Below are 21,200 nucleotides of genomic sequence, written 5' to 3'. Positions count from 1 at the left end.
TGGCCGCGCCTTGCTCCCTGCCTTCAGCGGCCTGCGCGCCCGTCGAACCCGCGCGGTCACGAAACTTGGGGGGAAAAAAGCAATTTTTGTTACTTTTACGCCCGATTAATCAAAGATCCCTCTGCTCCCCGCACGCCTCGCCGCCCCCGTGCCTTCGGGCGGGCGTTAACAGCGGGCACGGGCCTCCTGCGGGCACGGGCAGCGGCGGGCTGCCGGGAGGACAGCGAGCACCTCATCCGTGGCCCAGCGCCGGTGCCAGGCAGCAGGAAAGGGACTGGGACGGCGCTGTGCGGGGGCAAAGCGAGAACCGGAGGCCCCGAGCGCGCTGCCCGCACCCCAGTGGTTTCCTCGGGCGCGCTTGGGAGGGCGAGCGGCGCGGGCTCTGGTGCTGGTTTGCTTTGGCCTGCCCTGAGAATCTTTCTGGAAACCGCCAGGATTAAGTGCTGCTTCTGAGACTGGATTTACATAAGAGTCGTAAATAGGGAGCGGGCTGAGGACAGAGGAAGGTGAAGAGGGCAGCGAAGGCTCCGTTCCAGGCAGCGGTGTGCTGATCCTGCGCTCAGCCTGTTCCTGTCACTGCTCGGACACCTGGCAGGCACCAGCATCCCCGAATCTCATCAGGAAAGCAGAGGCATGCTTTGTGCATTGACCGTTTGGGGGTTTTTAGCGTAAAAGCTAGCCTGACCTTGTCATTGCGCTGTATGTTTGAGCAGCGGGACTGGAAGGGACGGTCCTGCCCTCACTCCTCTACCTGGCCTGGCTCCCCACACGGCTGCATGAGGCTAGTGCTGGCCAAATGTGGCCACGCAGAGCCACAGTGGGGCATGTGGGCTGTAGCGCTGCATGGGGTTGTTGTGACCCAAGTGCAGGACTCGGCACTGAGCCGTGCTGAACCTCATACAGTCGGCCTCGGCCCATCGATCCGGCCTGCCCAGATCCCTCCGTAGAGCCTGTTAATTCACTTCAAGCTGCAGCTCGCTGCCCAGCGCTTCTGGCTGTGTCCTCCCACCTTTACCAGAATCCATCAGTTCCGGCTGCCTTCACTCTTTGCCCTTCCCATCTCCACCCACATGTGGCAGCCGCAGCCCGCCTTGTTCCCCTCCACGGCCCCGGTGCCGAGTTTGCTGTGGGGCTTTGCCACGCGCTGTGCGACGAGGAAGCTTTATTTCTATCTGAGCGTGTTTGATCGTTGTGATTTTGTGTTGCTTCCTTCATGCCACCAGGTGCAGGGAGCCATGGCAGGAGCTATGGTGCGCATTGGTGACCAGCTCATCCTGGAAGAAGATTACGATGAGACGTACATTCCCAGCGAGCAAGGTGAGCGATGCCTGTCCTCCCAGGAGCTGCGACAAGGGGTTCAAGCATGCAAGTCACTTCTAGGTGTATTAGGAAAACGGGAATCGGGGAGAGCATGAGTGGAGAGGGTAGAATAAATGGGATTTCGTAGGAGGCAGAGCTGAAAAATTAGCTTTTTGGTTGCAAAGATAAACGCCATTTTTCAGTCTGTCTCCCTGCTTTACCGGCCCGGGAGGACATGCTCACTGACACAGGGCCGTGTCGGCAGCTTTGAGCAGCTTCATTTCGGGATCAGGATTTCCCAGCGTGCCCGTTGCTTTAGCTGAGGAGGTTGGCTTTACTGTGTAGTGCCTGGTGTACGCCGTCTCCACAGGTTCCTCTTCTGTCTTCCTAGAAATCCAGGATTTTGCACGGGAGATTGGGATTGACCCTGAGAAGGAGCCCGAGCTGATATGGCTGGCCAGGGAAGGCATCGTGGCCCCGTTACCACCCGAGTGGAAGCCCTGGTGAGAGCTCTGTCAGCAGCTGCCTTCTTGGATTCCCCTGCCCTTCCCCTGCCATGTGCTGCCCACGTAGGTGGCAGAGCAGGGTCCCGGCTGGCGAGGGGGGGTAATGCCGCCACAGAGGTACACCCTGTGGGTGGGGAAGTACTTTTGGGCTTTCACTTTTCATGCCATTTTTGCCATGCAGCCAGGACATCACCGGTGACATCTACTACTTCAACTTTGCTAACGGCCAGTCCATGTGGGACCACCCCTGCGATGATCACTACAGAGAGCTTGTCATTCAGGAGCGAGAGAAGCTGCTGGCATGTGGCAGCTTGAAAAAGAAAGAGAAGAAGAAGAAGAAAGACAAGAAAGAGAAGAAAGACAAGAAGGACAAGCAGGCACTGAAGCAACCCGCTGTGAGTAGGCTCTGCTGCTTGCAGTGCTTCTGGGGAGGAGCAAGAGGGCTGCGTCGAGGATGAACGAGTGGCTGTGAATTAGGGGGTGATCCTGTGCTGGTGCTGCTTTGGGATCAGAGCAGCGACCCACTGACAAGGGATCCTGTCCAGCGGGGTCGTGAGTTTGATGAAAATCCAACAGAAGTGGGGGTCACAAACCCACAAAAGTTGGGAAGTTCTGGTTTACAAGGATGCACATGGAGTTGGGGGGTGCCACAGCCCTGCGATGTTATTGCTGAGAAGGATATGGCACCAGCCAAGGATGCCGGTGCTGTTCTTGGCAGCACACAGTTGGAGTGCTGGAAAGATTGCCTTCCTTGGAGAGGACAGCACGTGGTGTTTATGCAGTGGCCACGCATGTGTTGCTATGATATACAGGCAGTGAACGCAGGTTTAGATGTGTGAGGTTATCTGCTTTGCTGTCGGTATCTGCAAGTGTAACCAAGTTCCTTTTATATCCCAAGTGAGACCAAATGCAAAATTTACACACCTATTTATATATAAATTGCATATTAAATAAGTATATATCTCTACTTTAGGTAGATAAGGGTATATATAGTGATATGTGATGTGGTTTAGTTATTTGCTAATATTTATCTACTTGGGAAATGCAGCCAGGGAGTCTGCCTTCAACAGCCTTTGGTGAAACGCCCTCTGCCATTCTGGCCCCCGGGCAGGAGAGTCCTGAGCCAGATCCAGATAGCCAGACTAGAGCTGAAGGCTGCCTTGAGGAAGACAAAGGGAGACCGTCAGCCAGAAGTGACTCAAGGAGACTGTTTGCAGGCATGTGGCCAAACCAACCGCATCCCCTGCTTGTTTCAAAGTTCAGCAGACCATGCCAGACCTTACTTGATGTGGAGAAAATTTTAGAAAAAGGCCCCTCTCTTAGCAGCTTTGATGTAGACATCCCCCAGGACCAAGAAACACCTTTAGAATTGCAAGAAGAGCTTTGTCTTCACTCCTCTGACTCACAGTCTGACGATTCAGAGGTTAGGCCACCAGCGCAACCTTTGTGCATGTCCCAGAAATCCTATTCACAAGACTTTAAGAATGTCAAAACTCTACTAGAGGCCCTTGAAGACAAAATCCTACTCTTTGAGGATGAAGAGCTGAAAGAAGAGTGGAAGATGAAAGACATGATGGGTGAGCATGTCCATAAGCCCGATCATTACTTCTCAGTCACAGAGAAATCTAGAGGACTGGATGAGGATGTGGGAAGAAGCCCAGGCACACTGCAAGCCAGAGAAAAAGAAAGCTTTTACCGCGGGAATGATGAAATGATTCCTTTTGATGCCGGTCCTGCAGATGACTGGAGTTTGCAGGAGACAGCTCATGTTCCATATGCTCAAGAAGAGCTGAGATCCTACTGCAAGGTATCTGAGAGCAGAAGTAAGAGAAAAGTTTTGGAGTAATAATGCCCATTGATTTTCTGAATCACCTCACTGCTGTAAAGTAAATTACTGTATTCAGATGGGTCTTTAGAAGACAAAATGTGCGAGGAAATCAAACCGCTGTTCCTTATGTGTCTCGTGCTGGTGATTGCGGGGTACGGTGCCTCGTGAGCAGTTTTTCAGTGGTGGTGGGGGTCAGTATCAGCAGACAGCGTTCGTGCAGGGGAGCGGTTTCTCCCTTTCTGAAATAGGAGCGTAAGCTGTGCACCCGTGCTGTCCCGTCACTGAGTCCCTTCTGCCTGCTCCAGTCCTCAGGCACCCTGCTAGCACCTGTCCAGGCGCCCCTGGGGACCCTCGCTCCGCTGCGTGGCCTTGCGGTGTCACCGGCCGCCGTCCTTCGCGGGTCGCTCAACTCGGACCTGGGGAGCTCGGTGGACTCCAGCCTTGCGGCCAAAGGAGGAGCGCAGGTGAGGCTCCGTCTCCTCTGGGAACCTGCCCCGGAAAGCGCGCTCTGCAAAAGGTCACAGCCATGGCGCTACTTAGAAGCTTAAATGACAGTAATTGTGATCTCTTGTCAGTTTTGGAATACTTTTGTCTGTTAAAAAACCAATTCCCTACTCTGTCTTTCACTGTATTTCTTTCCTTTTGCTATTTCTAGGGAGCCCAGTGCTAAATTTGCAGTGAGCTTTCTTCTGCTATGTTTAGCAGATTTAAAGAAAGAATTGTTTCAATTACTGTTGGGGTAGGGGAAAAAGTCTGTTAAGTTCATTTTACTAGAACTTGGATTTGTGTCCAAATGAAGCACGATATACAGGACAGATAATGTAATCTAATAAAGAATATTTTCACTCAACTATTTGCTGAGAATAAAAAGAAAAAAAAAAAAGAGCCATTTTCTGCTGAATGCAAGACTTACAGTCATGTCGAATGATTATTTATAGAATGTGACCTTTGGGTCAACAAAACAGACCTGTTAAGTGGTAACAAATTGATCTTTTAAAGGACAACAAAACAAGATGTGTGCAAAACATACGAATCGACACTCGCTGAAGGTTTTCTTCTTGCTGAGTTAAGTCTCATCACTGGTGATTTCAAACCTTTTATTACGGTCATGACTGAATCAGTGTTTTGAGGCACAGGCAGGTTTTGCAGATGGCCTTCTATAGGACAGGAGCCCCTTTGCGTGAGGGAGAGCGTGGCCTCATAAAGAATCTGTCATCTCCTGGCTGGCCGTGGCTCTAGCAGAGCAAGGGGAGCGGCGTAATCCCGAGCAGCTTCCCTGCTGCTGGCCAGCGTCTCGGCAGGTTTGCATCCCCCCTGTCTCTTTGGCTGTCCTCTCACTTCCCTTTCTTTTTGACTTCACAGCCTGCAGAGACCTGTAAGCCCACCAGCCAGACCAAGAAGTTGCTGGGCTTGGTCTGCGAAGAGAAGAGTTCCTTGAACACGGCGGCTCTGGATAAAGGGAGAAACGAAGAGGAAGAGAGCGAGAATGAGGTAGGTTGTGTGCCTTGGCTCGTAACGCGTGTCGGTAACCATAGTGCCTGAAGCCTCAAGGGATGAAAAGCTGTGATGCTCCCTGGTAACAGCGGATTGACCGTGGCTGTTCCACTTGACTCTGGGCCTTAATTTGTGCTGCACCTCCTCTGCATGTTCTTTGGCCACCAAAAAGCGTGTAATCCTGTTTTCTCCTTGTACTCCCTATAAATCATTGCAAAATGAGCTGGTGTATTGCCTTGGCATATTGCTGTGGCTGTGCTGCCTTATTTCACCGATGAGGAACCCCCAGTTCCTCCAGTGTGGCCTGTGGGACTGCAGAGGTCAGAACTCAGTGCTGGCCATCTCCTTTTTTAATACCTTTAGAGTCTCCATGGGACAGCAAGACTGCTCAAAAACCTGCACATGGATGTCAGCGCCCTGGGAGGCAGCTTTGACTCCGAGGTAAGAATGCGGGTGATGCGAGATGGGCAGGAGAAACTGCGGGGGCAGGAGAGGAGCTGCGGCACTGCCCAGCCAGCGCCTGGGCTGGGGAGCGAGAGCGCAGGAGAGGTGCCCGAGGGATGAGCTCCGTGTGTCATTTATGAGCAGGAACAACCTGGAGCGGGGCTGGGGGGAGCCTGAGGGGAGTGTGCGAGAAGGCAGATGCAGTCTGCAGGGGACAGGGGTGCGGGTACCAAAGGCAGGTTTGTGCTTGAAGGAGAATGCCTGCGGTTTGGTAGATGGGATTTGAGGAGACGGCATCTTTGCACAGTGCGGAGCTTTGTTTCTTTCTGAAGGAAGAAAGAGAGAAACCTAGAGCCATATAGGTGCGATAGGCAAGCTGGAAATCAGCTCTTCCAAGGAGCAGCAGAAGGACAGGGTCTCGGATCCAAGAGGTGCCACTGCGCTTGCTGTGGGAGGAAGGCTGGTTGAGGAAAAGGCACAGTTTGCTTCCTCACCGCTTTTTTAGTGCGCGTAGAAAGACGGCTCATTCTCAGCTGAAGTTGCAGTGGTGGCATTGGGGAGAGGAGTGGGGATGTACTCTGGAAACGCCATTCTTGCGCTGTCACTCAGTTCCATGAGAATCTCACAAGCTTCTGTGCGGACCGCACGTGGCCACTTGTCCGCGGCAGCCTAAAGCCTGTTGCCTTTCTTCTTACGCTGCTGATAAATTCCATGGCTCAGACACGGAGCGTCAGCAATGAGTTTGGTAGACGCGTGGCCTTGTGCGGACATTTTGCTTTCCCTGCGGGTGTGCGCTCTCTGCCTGCGCTTTCTTAGCGGCGATCAGGCTTAAGATGACAAGGGCACAATGGGAAGTGCGTTGCAAGCGGCTCTGGTGATTTGGCCCGACTCTTTGCGCTGACATTAATCCTTTCTCACTGCTTTGAGAATTCTGTTCCAGCATCTGAAAGGCAAATTAATTTCTTCTAAAGTGTTTTACAGTATTTCCCTTATCCTTTTCACAGCATACAAAAATTAAGCTGTAAGTACTTTCTTTGCTGGAGAACCCATTCACAGCGCTGGGCAGAAACTGCAAAGGCTTATGCTAAAGTGGAGGTGAAAAAAGAAAGGCCCTACTCTCTCATCTCCAAACAACAAGCAGCCTGTCGGGGCCCAATTCGTCACCGAGATGTTAATATGTCCAGGCACAAAGAGCTGTCTTGGCATTTCAGCGCTGCAGCAGGGCTTCAGGAATCTATTATGAAATGGCAATTACCGTCCAACAGCCAGGCTCTATTACCCCAGATGGGTGATATCTTAGTCCTGATAACGTGTTAGTGCCCCACTGGAAAATATAATTCACTTGTAGTTCCATGAGATGGCAGCAGAAAAGCATGCCTATGAGCGAGCCCCAGCCTGCAGCCCAAGCCATTCGCCAGCTTCCTTGCAAAACAGAGAGGAGGAAAGGATTCGTACAGCAAGCCATACAGGGGGCACATCTAAGCCGTAATGGGGTGAAGTGATAAAAAAAAACTGGCTTCGTGTAGCCTGTGGATCAGGGTTGAATACCTGTATTCAAAGCAAATCAGCATGCGGTTTTTAGCGACTTGCTGAGACCCAAGGATGTTGGGTGAGAGTGGAGGCTGCATCAAAGATGGCACAAGTGTCTGGGAGAGAGGGAGCAGAGGTGGAAAGAAGCGCTGCCCCCCTTGGTGGGCTTTTCTGGAGTAGGTTAACTGGGGAAAAGGCGCTGAAAACGAAACCCAAATCAGCTGCTGGAGAACTTGAGGTGTGAGGTTTATGTGTAGTAGTTAGAATATACTCTTGGAAAGAGGGCCTCTTCTAAGCAGCGTGGTTTGCTTGGCTGCTCGTGGGGTTAGCTCTCACCTGAACCCAGCTTTCTTACCTTCTGAATTCCTGCAATGGAATAGTTGCTGCAGACATGTGAGACTCCAAACACAAAAGGGCTTTGGGATGCTGCTGGAAGGGGCAAGAGGAGAAGAAGGTCTGGAAGCATCTCTGGGTGCCTGGGGAGAGGGTCCCATGGCAGCAGAAGTGATCTCCTTGCAGCTTGGGAGGGTTAGTACTCTGCCTTCTGTATAGGTCGATCTCTGGGTAAACACTGGGAGTCAAGGGGGTCCTCTGCGTGGTGGGAAATTACTGCGCAAGGCTTCTTTACCAGATGGAGATGTGTGAAAGGGAGCTGTGTCTGTAAATAAACATCGCGCAACACAGCTTGTGGGGTACTGCAGAGATGTACGTGCAGGAAGCAGCGCTGCTGGTTCCCAGGAAACAAAGACATCCATAAAATACCAGTGCAGGGATGACTAGTGAAAGGGGAGGAATGGCTGCTGTCTCATAGCCTTGCTGTCTCCCGTGCTGGGGGAGCGTGGCTGAGAACTGCCGTAGCGAGCCACGGCTCATGGGGAGTCCTGAGCTGGGAAGAGTCCGGCAGAACAGCGATTTCACTGAGCTGGCCAGCAGGAAAAGCAGCAGCAGTAACGCATGCAGAGCGTGAACAGCTTGATGTTTGGGAATCTGGGCCCGTGAGCTCCTGAGCGTAGGTTGGAGAGCTTTCTGCTCCAGGGGTGCACGCAGTGGGTGACACGCAGGGCGGTGAGCTGTCACAGGCGGGCGACCCTCCCAGCTTGGGAAGGCAGTGAGAGGACTTTTGCTAGTGGACGTGTTACCCCACCCACTAGGAGAAAGGCCAAGCAGAGGAGGAAAACTGCGGCAGCCAGTTAGCTGATGTCGCTGGAGCTGATCTCCAGCACCAAAGGAGTCCTGCAGAGGAAGCTGGCAGCCTGAGAGAGGTGATGAGTGGCTCTGACATCCCAGTCCTGCTTGCATGATGTCACTGAAGCTTTGCATGCAGTAGGCAGCTTCTGGTGTTGTGGTGTGGATCGGATAGTTGCTTGGTTTGTTTCTATTGCTGGTTAAAGTATTACACGCATGGAGAGAGGTGTAAACTTAAAAACCAGGGGCAAATGCTCCCCAGATGAGGTCTGGCAAACCTGGCCCTCTCTCTGTACTTCTGCGCCTGAGAACAGCCTGAAATCAGTGAGCAAGGGGGGAGCACGTCTCCTTTCAAAGGCATTCTGCATGCAGTATGAGATTTTTTTGCCTCTTTTTTCCTTTTAAAAGGTAGAAAGAACGTCAAACTTTTTGTTGCAATATCTCACTTTCAACCTGTTAAAGTCCAAGTCATCCTGTTTCCTGGGATGAGTAGGATTCAGTTTTGGTGGCTGCTGTTCATCTCTGGATCAGGTGTCTTTCCAAAAGCTGGTCCCATTGCTATCGATGTGCTTTTCTCCAGACTTACGCCGATCACTGGAAGTAATGATTTGAGAGGCAGAAATTTCACATCGGTTAGTATCACTCAGCTGCAGGTAAAACATGTTACAACCTGTGAAAAGATCATCTAAAGCTAATTATAATCTGACTGGCTTGTCCTAGCTCTGAAATCCATAGAAAATCCATAGTCTGTTTTTGCATGAGGAAAACCTCCCTCCTCCTCCTCCCATGTGGCTCATTGGCATAGTGCCCTCTTCTGGAGGGTTGCATTTGTGGCCATTAAGGTGTAATGTTAACAAAAGTTTTGTCTGTCTCTATCCTTAAAATAGGATTCTACCAACTAAAGAAATTATTCAGCGATATTCTAGTAACCAAGGTAAACTTGCCTGGAGAGAAACCTTTCTGTGTGCACAGTATTATCGGACACGTTGGTATATTCTGTTGCAGTGTGTGTGCTCCTCAAAGGGAAGTATCTGTGTACTGGTTTGAAGCATTAAGAATCCTGATTGGTCTCATTTGGCATGTCTGTTCTTGGGCACCATCAGGTGTCCTGGAGAGGTCCTCAGGAAAGGTCTAAAACGAGCCCATCCCAAAGGGAGCATGAATAGTGACCGGTCTTTCTGGACACCCTAACCCCCAGATAAAAGGAAGCGTAATAAGGACTCCTCCACTGGAGCAACACTAAAGAAACGCCACTTGCATGCATTTTTCTGGCTTCTGGAATAAAGATGTTGTCGAGGCCTTTGCAGACCCTGGTGTGGCTGGCCAGCGATTCAGTGGCGTGGTTGTGAACCTCTGCTAACCAGGCACCCAGCTGGAAAGGGGCCATAAGCTTTCATTTTTCACTCAGCGAATTGCAGGTGAAGCTCTGAACTGCAGTTTTTTTGTAAAGTACCTGGTGATTTGATTGCTTTGTCCTCCCCTCTAGTCTGATGGATGGCTCTCTCAGCCCTGAGAAGGTCTCTCAGACAAATGACGTGCTAGGAGACGTTCTTTCGGTTTGCCGCAGCTCCGGGTTTAAAGCTGACAGTATTCCAGTTGCACTTTGATAAAAATACATCGTTAAAATATGCGGTCTGTGTACGGTACACGCTGTACACAGGATGCAGCTAATCTTTGACAAGACACCCCAGCATTAATAAAACAGCGCTAAAGTAGGACGTGCTAGCAGTTTTGTTTGCATACTGATGAGGGAACTTTTTCCTGCTTCCTCCTGGCTATCGCACTTTTTGTTGTGAGCGTTGTGGGCCTCCCCACTGCTGGGAGAGGCAGTCGAACCTTTGGGTGACTAGGCTTTAATTCGGGGTTGGTTTTTCCCAAGGCCCGTGGGTTCTGCCATTTCTCTGTCTGGTGCGGTAGCCAGCCACGGTCTGGTTCTGAGCTCAGAGCGGTGGCTCAAATCAGTGCCTGCCCTCAAGCTTGTCCCGCTGGAAGGTGGGACGATAGCATCCTACCTACTCTTCTCCGGTTATGATTTCAGGCAGAAGTTAAATATCTGGTAATAGTCTTCTGCAAATTTCCATCTCTCACCAAACAGATCCAGTGTGGAAGCATAAATGGGCATACTGCAGAGCACGTAGGATGCTCCCAGGGGCTAGTGGTTCCTGCAGCAGCCACTGCTGACTCTTATCCGCTGAGACCCTGTGAATAAAAAAGCAACAGATTTAAAAAAAAAAAAAAGTCTGAGCCCAAGAAATGAGTGTGTTTTATCTTAACAGAGTTCCTTGTCTTTGAAAGGGACTGTATGAAGAGAAATCAAACCAGTCTTAAAGTCACCCAAAGCTTTGCAGCTTTGCTTCTCGCTGTAGGAGAACCCATGCTATTTCTGACCCCCGCATCCTCCCGGAGAGGAGATAGAGAATGTCGTGGCTATAACTGTGTTTGACTTGCTGCCTAGAAGGAGTCTTTAAAATCAAGACACGCTGAAGAAGGGCGAGAGTCTTCCTTGGATTCTGACGCTGCGTGCCCTCCAACTCCAGTTCAAGTCCTTCCTGGAGACACTGACAGTAGCCTGTCTGGCCAGAACAAGGAGGAGTCCGATGGGAAACTCACTGGGAATGAGCTCCTGGGCAAGAGCGATGCTGAGGTGGAAGGTGACATCTCTGCAGCTGATGAGCTGCCACCATCTCTGGGGGAAAGGAGCGCAGCGGGGACAGATGTGCCCAGCGGTCCTGGGCAACCTAGAGGTGCATCTCCAGCTGCTGAAGCTGCTGAGGCAGATCGGCTGGCAAGCCTGGCTGCCACTGCCGACACCGTGTCTGTTGATGAAAAGATAGCGAATGCAATGAGGGAAGAAGCAGCAGCTGATCTGAAAACAGACAGCAGGCTGGATGCTGGCAAAGTAAGAGACCTGCCTGCATGGGTTGGGTTTGGTGTGGAAGCTGCCGCGGCTGTTCCCGTTGCTTTGTAAGGCCCCGATTCAGGAAAGCTCTTCGAGCGCTTACTCATTTTCTGTTAAGTTGGCGTAAGCACTTTCCGAGTCAGCAGGGTGTTCCTGGGGGGGCACGAGCGCTCTGAATTCCCAGATCGGCATCTTTAGTATGGAGCTAGGAAGTCATTCTTTTCTGCATACACAAAGTGCTGTCCAAAGCAGCCGACAGGCAAAAACCCTGAACTGTGACGCATATTTCCAGTCTTGGAGGAGAAATAAGTCTCAGCTTTCAGTGCTGCCATCTGTACTAAGCAAGCAGGTTTCATAATGAAGTTCACACCAAGCCCAGCTGTCCGTGCTGCTTTGTTTCTCTCCTTCTGTTGTTTCTCTCAGCTTGTGCAGAGACGGGGCAGAAGTGTAAAGTGAGCTGCCAGCTGTGATATTCGCAGCTCTGCGGAAGGATGCAATGGGGAGGTGCAAGGTCGGAGTCAGGGAGGAAGGTTCCTCAGGGCTGGCTCCAGAGCTGCAGCTTGAGTCCATCAAGCATAGTACCTTCCTGTCTGCCTGCTGCTTTTCTAGCACTTTCTGGGAGGAGAACTGGCAAATGGCTGACTGCCGTCAGCTGAAGCAGGGTATTTGACTCTGCAGTCTCTGGCAGGAGAAGAACCATTAATTGTCACAAGGTGCAGACGGGTTAATGGCCTGGCCCCTGCAGCTGGGGTGCCAGGCAGGTGCACGCTATCCACTCTTGTTCTGTGTCTTCCAGAAATGTCAGAATACGAGGTCTGAAAAAGTATCCCTTTCCAATCTGGCTTCTTTCCTGCTGATTTTGATGATTTTTCTAGTTCCGTTGATGCGTAGTGTCTTTAAGAAATGATAAACCATAAAACTGAGCCTGGAGAACATGCTCTGTCCTGGAGAGCTTGAAGTCAAAAGCTTTGCTTTTATGAACACTTACCTGCACGCTTGCTTTATGCGTCTGGGGAGTTCTGCTGAAGTCAGCAGGGCTACGTGGGCATTCGCAGTGAACAGTTACGTGGTGTTTCACGATGGCTGGGAACGCTGGAGTCCTCGCTGCCGTTGGGCATGGCAAGGTGTACTTTTAAAGGTCTTTTAAGACCACGGTACTGTTCTGTGTGGCTTCACCCATTTGTGTGGTGAGCTGGGGAGGTCTCAGAGCTGCCGAGATCCTTGCAGAAGGAACAGAGGACAGGCAGCAAGTGCCCTTTATCAGGGATATTTGAAGAGCACTTCTCTGCCCTCCCCAGCCCCATCCCCAGCCCTCCTTCCCCAGTCCTTTATCTGTGTGGTGTTTTGTGCTTGTCTGGTGGGTCACGCCCTTAGTGTCTTTCCTGTGATATTCAATCGCCTTTTCTTCCCTATGTTAGTGAGGCCAATTTGTCTTCCCAGTATCAGCTGTCATCTTGTTGGAAACGCCTAGGTGAAGCTGCAGGGGTAAGACATGTACAGGCTGTAATGCATATCTCCTCTCAGCTTTCAAAGGCATCCGAGACCAGCGCCTGCGAGGAGGACTTGCAAGTTTCTAACCGCTCCGACCGTGAGCTGATTCAGCCTGTGGTGAGTCGCTAAAAGCTCCTCATCCCTTGGGTGTGGGCTTCGTGTTCCTCTGGGAACGTGCAGCCAGAATGTCAGTGCTATGCCCGCCTCTTGCAGTCCAGCTGCCCAACTCCTTAACTGCTAAGCGATGCCCTTACAGCTGTGGCGCAGGCCAGCGATGCCATCCTGCGCGCAGCAGGTTCTGTCTGTGGGTGAGGTAATATCCCTGGAAAAATAGGTCACTTAGAGCTGGGACTGTGCTCAGATCACTGCAAAAAGGAAAATAATAAGCAATGTAAAAATGGTGCTTTAAGGGACTCGGCAGCTTTTTCTAAGGGGAGTCTGTATGGCCGGGAGATCTGGCTCCTGATGCTCCCAGAGGGAGAACACGCAGGAGGGTAGCCCTGAGATGGGGGGGAGATGCCCATCAGCATCTCTTCATCTCCGCAGGAAAATGCCATTGCCATCTGCCAGTGGGAGCAGAGGCAGCACGGCCAGCAAATGGCTGAGAATATCATTATTTATCGGTGTTAGTACAAGCCTGTGTGTTGGCAAGCGCCTCAAACAATACCTTTTGTAGCGCTCGCTTGTGGGCATGTGTGCGCACGGATGCGCACGCTCCGTCGGCGCAGCCAAGTGCGAGGACCCCCAGATGCTCTGCCAGGAGGGAGAATTATCTCGGAGAGCGAGTAGCTTGTGGGCAACTGACAGGGGCTGACTTTTAGGAAAAAAAAAAATCTCAGGAAGTCTGCAGCAGTATCAGAAGCGAGAGCAGTAGAGGCTGGGGAAGATCCGCTGCTGGCGTTGGAGGTACCGTGGGTCACCTCTGCCTGCTGTGGTCGGTGGCATTGCAGTCCCTGGCCTCGCGGGGAGAGTTTCCTCGGGGACCCTCAGTGAGGGGAGCCTCTATGCTGCCCGTTCCCAGTGGCCAAGCCCACGGGGAATCCTGATTTACTGAGCACCCCTGCCTGCCATCGTCCCAGCGGGAAGCTCTGCATTAACCACCTTGCCTGCCTGTGCCTCTGCACCTTGGGAAAGGGAGAGAAAACCCAGCTCGCTGCCGGTCAAGCCACGGACGGAGCCGTCTGTCTGCAGCGTAGATATGACCTGTGCTTGGGTGCAGGCCTGGGTCTTTGCGTAGCCGTCTCCTGTGCCCTGTAAACCTCCCTAATTGTTCAAATATCTAGTGCTACAAGAGACGTGCTGTCAGTGGGACAGTGAGTGTGAATTCCAAGCTGTGTGGATTTTGGTCTAATCTGTCCGAATCTCTGGTAAAACCTGCGCACGCTCATCAGACACTGATCCTTTTCTGCTTTCTTCTCTAGGACTTGGGTTTCCAGAGTCGGCTTTCTGAGCAGGTACTGGACGTGGGGGTTCTGTCTCCTGTTTTGGACAGCCCCACGTGCAAGGTAAGCACTATATATGTGATCAGGGACCGCTCTGTGAACAGACAGGGTAAAATACTGTACTGTGGGGCATAGTCGCAGGGTGATGGTACTGGCATAAAGGCTTTGCGGAGGCAAACAGAAGTGACATGTTAAGCGTCCTGCCTGTGGCAGGGCAGGGATTAGAGCAGCACGACTACTGCCCTGTTTTTTCAGCAGAGATGAGATGCAGGTAGCTACACAAAGAACATGCTTTTTGAGTAGAGGTGGCTTGCGAGGGGCGCAAGCGTGCGAGCTCACGTGTGTGCTTCCCCTGCCCCAGTACAAGTGTAGATAAGTGGCTTCCCTGGGGAACGGTGGGAAGCAGAGTCTATTTTACTTTTTTCTTTTGTGAGTGTATTTGTCCGTTTCTTTTTCTTAAGCAGATGGAAAGGATTTGTGTAACAGAACACGATAGCATAAACGGGAAGAAAAGGAGGTTAACTCTCTCTGACAGATTTTAGTATAGGGAAGCTTATTTTTAAGCATTTGGTTGTCTTGCCTGCTTATGTGCGGGGGGGGCGGGAAACAGGCCCCTTTCAGCGAGTCCGTGGCATACGAAGGAGCGTGTGTGAGCATGCACATGCCTGTGCTGCCTGTATCATGTTAGCCCGGGACATAGCTATGATCGGGAGTTCGGCCTGAAGGAGATTGCTGTGCAGCTTGAGGCTTTATCCTTGTCTTCTCAGCATGTTACTGAGCTGGCTTGCTCAGCCCCACGTTGCTATTGAGCCCTCTCAGCTCCCCCTCTCCCGCGCCATCGCGGCTCATCAGCGTGTTGGCTGGAAGAGCGTGCCGCACAGCGAGGCGGAGGGTCAGGCTCCAGCTGGGGTTACTCAGCCTTGCTCTGATTGTAAGTGAGTTCATCAGCTGCACTGGAGGAGACCTGGAGTGGCAAACTCGCCACCTGTCCAGCAGAGAGGAGCAATCCAGTTTGTAAGGTTGTGTCTGGAGAATACACCTGTCCTCTTGTGCCTAATAATGAGCATAATCAGATGTGAAGGGAAAACAAAACATAAGCCTGCTGCGTTCTCCCCCTCTCCCTCTTGCTGCAGCGCAATCATTGTGCATACAAATGTCTTGTTGGAGCAGCCACGCTTTGAGTTTATTACAGCCCTGTCTTGAGGAGAGAGGTGGATTTGAAATGGTGCTCCCTGCAGAACTGCAGCTGCTCTTTTGTCTCAGCAGGCAGAGTCGAGTCTGAGATGAGACTCTGGCTTGTAGGAATGTCTTTACTTCCACGTAGTGAGCTCGCCTTGCTTTGAATATGTTGGCAAAACACCGCATTTTAAAAAAAAAGCCCACCTCTCTCAGCTACGTGAGCACAGTATCGGAGGGTTTTGGTTAGCGTGTTTTGGCAGGAGCCGTGGGCGCTTGCAGAGGCCGTGTGGGCTGCTCCCTGCTAGACCTGGCTTCTCTGCCGGCAGTGGGGAGGCTGTTCCTTTCACCCTCCGCTTAACAGGCATTTGAAGTGCTGGCATCCTGCTTTGCTGGCACTGCCGCTGCGCTGAGGGTGACGGTGGCGAGGGAGCTGGAAGCAGGCATGCGATCTAAGCTGATGCGTGCTGGAGATGGTGGAGATCCTCCTGCTGAGGCCCCTCGGGCACTGTGCTGTGCAGAGGGAGGAGACGGCCTGTTACCTGTCATCCTGCTTTCCTGTGGCCACAAGACCGGCTTTGCACTGTGAGCGCGTGAGATTTCCGCTGTGGATGCAGCCTGGCGTTTAAGCAGGACAGAGCACTAAGCTGCTTGCAGTACCGGGGCTGCTGGGGCTGCTGAGGCACCAGGAGGGGCAAGGCTCTGTGGTAATTTCGCAGACAAGGCTTCAAATCAGCCCTTGTTCCCTGCAGGAGGGTGCTCTCTTCACCTTCTCAAATGGGTCCGGAGATTCCTGCAGCCCGTGATTTCTGGGGAGGGACTGTCCTCCTGGGAAGGCATATCGGGCAGGAGCGCAGCACTGGCCCCGTGCGTGGGCGCAGCAGCATTGCCCTGCGCCTGGTTATCCCTGTTCCCAGGAAGATTGCATTCTCCATTTGTCTGGCTTCTTTCCTTTCACAGGCAGCAGTGACAGAGCCCGTTTTGAGCCAGGAAACATTTGCTGAGCTCCTCGGTTCTCGGGAATTGAAGTCATTATTTACACTGGGGCAGGAGGGAGGCTGGGAGGGGGAGCTGCCTGAGAGAGCTCTGACCGGGCTGATGTGATGGAAGGTGACAGCACTTGCAGGGAATCCTTCTGCTCTTCGCTCCACTGAACACTTGCATAAATTACTGCTGTTTTAATTCTGCGTTATTTTGGCCCTGCTCCACAGTACACTCCCGCATGGCAAGGGCTGAGCTCACCTGCTGTTTCCGTGGTCCCCAAGAATTTATGAATGGGCTATTCTTCCGGGGCCCAGAAACCTCAGCAGGGAGGACGAGCCCTTACTGCTTTGCCGTGTAGGGCTGACAGCTCCAAGAGGGAAGTTCTTCCCCTCCCCAGGTGAACTGCGCAGCGCGTGTTTGTGTGTGCCTGCTGCGGGGACAGAGGTGCCTGCTAGCTGGCAGGTGGGCAAAGGAGCAGCTGACTGTTTCATAGTCAAATATTTGCTATTCATATTTCAAGTATTTACTATGTCATGAATAAGCCAACTGAAGTTGCTCGCAGTGTGTTACCAAGGGGGCTGGCTTCCTTAGCAGCACCCAAACGGATGTGTTCTGGAGCGAGCAGTCAGAAATCCCCGGGTAGGTGGGATTGCGTGCGTGCTGCTCATCACGATCCGCCCGAGAGCCAGGGCACGAGGCAGGACTGAGTTGTCGTGATTCCGGTCACAGCCAGGATGTCCGTTAGTTTGCTTTATGGCCACAGCACGCTACTTCACTTCCTTGTGCGTGATACTCCTGTTTGTTGTAGGAGGGTGGGGTTTTTTTTGGTCCTACACTTTTCAGGGAGTTCAGTGTTACTTGGATAGCCGAGATGATCTCCAGGAAAAAAACCCAGCCTGCGTCCAGAGTGCTGGCAGGGAGCTCATCTTCTGTATTGAAAAAGCAACCCCCAGACCATAGCCTAGCGCAGCCTGGAGAGCTGAGCTGCCGGGCCTCTCAGTTGTGCTGCTGGAACCATTCCTGCAAGGCATTCCTGTGACGTTTTGAGACCCCTGGGTACCTGCAGGAGAGGAGGCTGGCACGTTCAGCTGGGCGTTCTGGAGCAGCCCCTGGGTGCCGTTTGGTCAGTGCTGATGTGCCGGACCAGCGCGGCGCTGCCCTGCGGCAGAACCACTGTAAGGTCCTGAGAGGCTTTGATGGTGAAGGAGGCAGCAAACTCCACACTGTTTGCTTTTACCTGCAGGCCCAGGAGCTGGGAGAAGAGGAAAAAGACCAAAGCAAAGCCAGTATAGAGGAAGAGCAAAGCAAAAGAACAAAAGCTGCCGAGAGGTATGGTACAAACAGTCAGAGCAACAAAGGAGGTGTAGACAGCTCTAGCTCCAGATGACTGTCCTGTCTTGTCCACCCCTGCTCTGCTCTGGCCACTGTAACCTGTACAGCCGTCCCCTGGGAACACCCTGAGATGCTGCAGCTTCTCACAGGGTCTTTCCCACTAAACCTCTCACTTCTCCTGCCACCTCCTTAGTACTGCCTCAGCAGATTTCAGCTTTGTTTCAGCTTCTGGCTGGGTAGGCAGCAAAACCGCCTGCCTTTCACTTCCTTGTGACTGCCCCAGATGCGGAGCAGGCTTCTGTTTCCCTTACAGCTATCTGACTTTTCTCTAAGGCTCTGAAAGTCACACTCTCACTAAGATGGTCAGAACCTGTTAACGTTGTGCGTTGTGCCCTGTGGCGTTTAACCGTGGAAAACTTAGCCACTGGCCGTTGCCCGATGACAGACCTTTCTGGTTCTGAGGCAGCCCCCGGTCTCGCTCAGCACTGGTCCTGCTGGGCTTCTGGCTCTTTGCTGGGCAGAGCCTGTAGCCGAAGGCTCCCAGGGCCAGCCTGGTGCCCGTTACTGGTGGCAGGAGAGTCCAGCTGCAATGTGAACAGTTCTCTTCCGCTTCCTTCCATAGAGGTGGCCTAGAGCAAGTCGCCGATCGACCACGCGTAAGCATTAAGCCACCTTATACGTGTATATATGTGGACAACTCACTTGAGTGCACCAGCTGGTACTCCAAGAGCAACGCTGGTTTCTAGACCTTTAGTTACTGCGAGGGCTAGACCGTCTAGGCGAGCTATTTTCAGCCTGTTCGTGGCAACTTGTTTAAAACAGTTGAAATACGGCGCTGAGCAGTGAGCTCCATGCTCTCTCGAGCCCCTCCCTTCCCTCTCCGAGAGCTGCAGCGTGTGGCATTTATAGATGAATCGTGTCAAAACTCTTAGCCTCCGCACAGAGTTACATATACTCTGGGGCACCGGGAACCGAGAAGCTGTTGCCGGTGCCAGGAAAACTTGTGAACAGAAGAAGCTGCAGTCCATCTTAATGGCTGGCTGCATGCACTTGGGATTTGCAGCCTTGTTCGTAGAGGAGCTGTTCATGTGAATGTCCCCAAAAATGTGTTCTGCCCACAGGAACTGTCTCCTTATCACTTGGTGCCTGCTTCCCAGCCGTGCACCCTCTCTGTCTCTCTGCCTGTAAAGCTAGCTCATGCTTGCCTTGTCTCTCTTCTCTGCACTTCCGAGATGAAGTAGGACTGTAGATGTAAACATGCCTGCCAATATTTCCATCTGTAATTTGGACAAGGGTGAGAGTATTGCTAATAGGGCTGACTTATCTTGGGGAAATTCGCTAAGGACTTGGAAAGAGAGGGGGATAATCCAGGGAAGGGATTTAGCATTTTGAGACTGACACCCAGGAAATCCTCAGCCGCCCATTAGCCTGGCGGGGCTTGAGGTGGTGGGAATGGTTCGGAGCTTTGCCCTGCCTTTGGCCACCCCATGTTGGACAAACGGGTCCCATTGGCAGGCATGGCTTGGTGCCCATCTACACCAGCTGCACATCCCATCTTCTCTCTGTCTTGTCTACCTGCAGCAGCCACTAGAATCTGACCCATGCTAATCTGGTCTTCTGTTACCTTTTTTGTGCTGCGGAGTGAGAGGGATCAAAGTGCTTGTGAAACATCAGCAGAGAAGTGTTTTGCTTTAGAAAATCCCAATCAGGAGGAGGCCGTGGCCCGGGAGCCGGAGGAGGGATCGCTGGATAGCCTAATCAATCTGGAGGAGCTTGCTGCCCTGCAGAAAGCGTAAGGCCTTCCTTAAGTCCCCGGTGGTGTAAGCGCATCAGCTTTTGTCCTTTTGTTTCCCTTTGTGGTGTTTGACGTTAGCGTGTGAAGTCAGCACGCTAGGGGATGTGGTTTGGTGGGCACAGCAGAGCTCGAACATCTCCGTACGCAAAGGCCAGCAGCTGTTTTGCTGGCAAGAGTGCCAAGTGAACCGTCTGTACTGGGGAGGGTGGGAACAGCAGCTCGGCCCTCGGGGGGCTGTGGCGCAGGACTCCATGGTACGGAGAAAGAGCTGTTTGCTTTGTACTTGGAAAAGCCTCCTTCTTACCGGTGTCGCTAACGAGGCTGCGAGCGTTCACCCTCCTTTGGTAAACGCTTTCACACAGGCTCCTGAGTTCACTTGCTGAGCAGTGCTGAGATTGCGGGGGAACAACAGAAAGCCAACAAATCACCCCACTCTTACAGTCACTGGGAACGTTGGCTGCTTTGAGATAATAAGGTCAGAGCGCAGGATGGTAGAGCTCAGGTTCCCTGCGAAAGCCAGCGGTCTATTGCTGCGCTAAATTGATGGTCTTTGCAGATACGTACCCGCGGTTCCGCTGCGATAGAAGACCTCAGTAGAAGTGATTGTGCTGACTTTGCTTTCTATGTCGAATGACGGATCAGCAGATGCAACTGGAAAAAATAGGCAGTGCGTCTCTCAGGACAAAGTGGAGAAGCAGTCTTTGATGCGGAGACCAGCACAGTATCCCCCTTTCTCTGTTAGGAATTGTGTCGAGTTGTGTAAATGCGTGTGCGTTGGCTGGATCTCTTTTTAAGCAAGAACTGGGGCAAAAGGGAGAACATGATAAAAAGGTGGAAGTGGCTGAATTGCTTTGCGGAGCAGCCTGATAAACGACACCTTCTGTAGGCATCTCTGCAGTTGGCCCAGAGCATGGAGCATTATGGGGGAGCGCTAGTGAAGCAGGATTTTTCCAGAACCCACCTACTCTTTCCTCTGCCTTGTTCTTTTTGCTAATGGCTGCATAAGCGACCTTTTCTCTTTTGACTCAAGGCTGTGTTACTGGGGCTGTTATTTCCCTGATTCCTGGCAAAACAGAAGTCCCTCCGCCTTACGCTAGCAGTCTCGGAGCATGATGAGACCTTGCTGCTCCAGCCTTCGCTAGCAAAGAATAAAGTTTTTTTCCAAGACTAATCTTCATTTTCCCCTCCTTCCCCTTCAGCCTCTCTCAGACCTTATAATTTTGCTGCTCTCTGTCTGAAAAAACTTAATTAGAAACAGATTGGTTTTGAATTTTTGGAGCACTTAGGGCTTTCTGTTGCCTAGAGCTGGCAAACTCCCAGCGCACTTTAGATTGCAATTGCAGAAAAAGAGCCGGCCCATCAGCAGCGCGCTGCCAGCCCCTGGGCTGACAACAGGTACTGATTGCACCTGCTTTTGTGCCTGGCAGCCCTGGCCAGGGTTTGCTAGCTACCAGATCCTTCGTGAAGCGAGACCGTGTTGCCCTCGCAAGGTGAGCTCCGGTGGGCCGAAACACGAGTGATTCAGGACCTGAGAGCTGCTAGGGCCAGGTTTAATAATTTATCCATCGGAGTTTCTCTGGGAGTCAACGAGAGGGCCCACCAGCGGTGCGTGGGGGCATCCCCGCGCTGTTACCTGAGATAACGTGCTACTCGAAAGCTTGAGCATGTGCTGCGTATTCCCCAGCAGCCTCGTAAAGAGTGCTTTCCTGTAGCAAGCCTGTCTAATGCCTCTGTGCCCTCCACCCGCCTACACTGCTGCTCCTTACCTCCTGTGAGCTAAACAGCAAGGGCTCCG

At 52.2% G+C, this 21,200-nt stretch overlaps 1 protein-coding gene across 1 annotated transcript in view; it reads left to right on the top strand.

The window, feature by feature from the left end:
• Nucleotides 1–1,229: 1,229 nt before the first annotated feature.
• CEP164 (centrosomal protein 164) overlaps nt 1,230–21,200 on the top strand; it is a 34,300-nt gene continuing 14,329 nt past the window's right edge. The window contains exons 1-12 of the mRNA XM_075723381.1: nt 1,230–1,317; nt 1,691–1,802; nt 1,987–2,200; nt 2,917–3,612; nt 3,939–4,097; nt 5,491–5,568; nt 8,253–8,363; nt 10,742–11,185; nt 12,710–12,793; nt 14,098–14,181; nt 17,522–17,607; nt 19,253–19,402. Of these exons, the coding sequence (XP_075579496.1) occupies nt 1,236–1,317; nt 1,691–1,802; nt 1,987–2,200; nt 2,917–3,612; nt 3,939–4,097; nt 5,491–5,568; nt 8,253–8,363; nt 10,742–11,185; nt 12,710–12,793; nt 14,098–14,181; nt 17,522–17,607; nt 19,253–19,402 (2,300 nt within the window). The 5' untranslated portion in view covers nt 1,230–1,235. The remainder of the gene's footprint in view (nt 1,318–1,690; nt 1,803–1,986; nt 2,201–2,916; nt 3,613–3,938; nt 4,098–5,490; nt 5,569–8,252; nt 8,364–10,741; nt 11,186–12,709; nt 12,794–14,097; nt 14,182–17,521; nt 17,608–19,252; nt 19,403–21,200) is intronic.

The sequence above is a fragment of the Pelecanus crispus genome, chromosome 19 (assembly GCF_030463565.1).
Source record: "Pelecanus crispus isolate bPelCri1 chromosome 19, bPelCri1.pri, whole genome shotgun sequence".
Taxonomy (NCBI): domain Eukaryota; kingdom Metazoa; phylum Chordata; class Aves; order Pelecaniformes; family Pelecanidae; genus Pelecanus; species Pelecanus crispus.
Note: the sequence above shows the minus strand (reverse complement) of the source record. Positions and strands in the feature narration are given on the sequence as shown.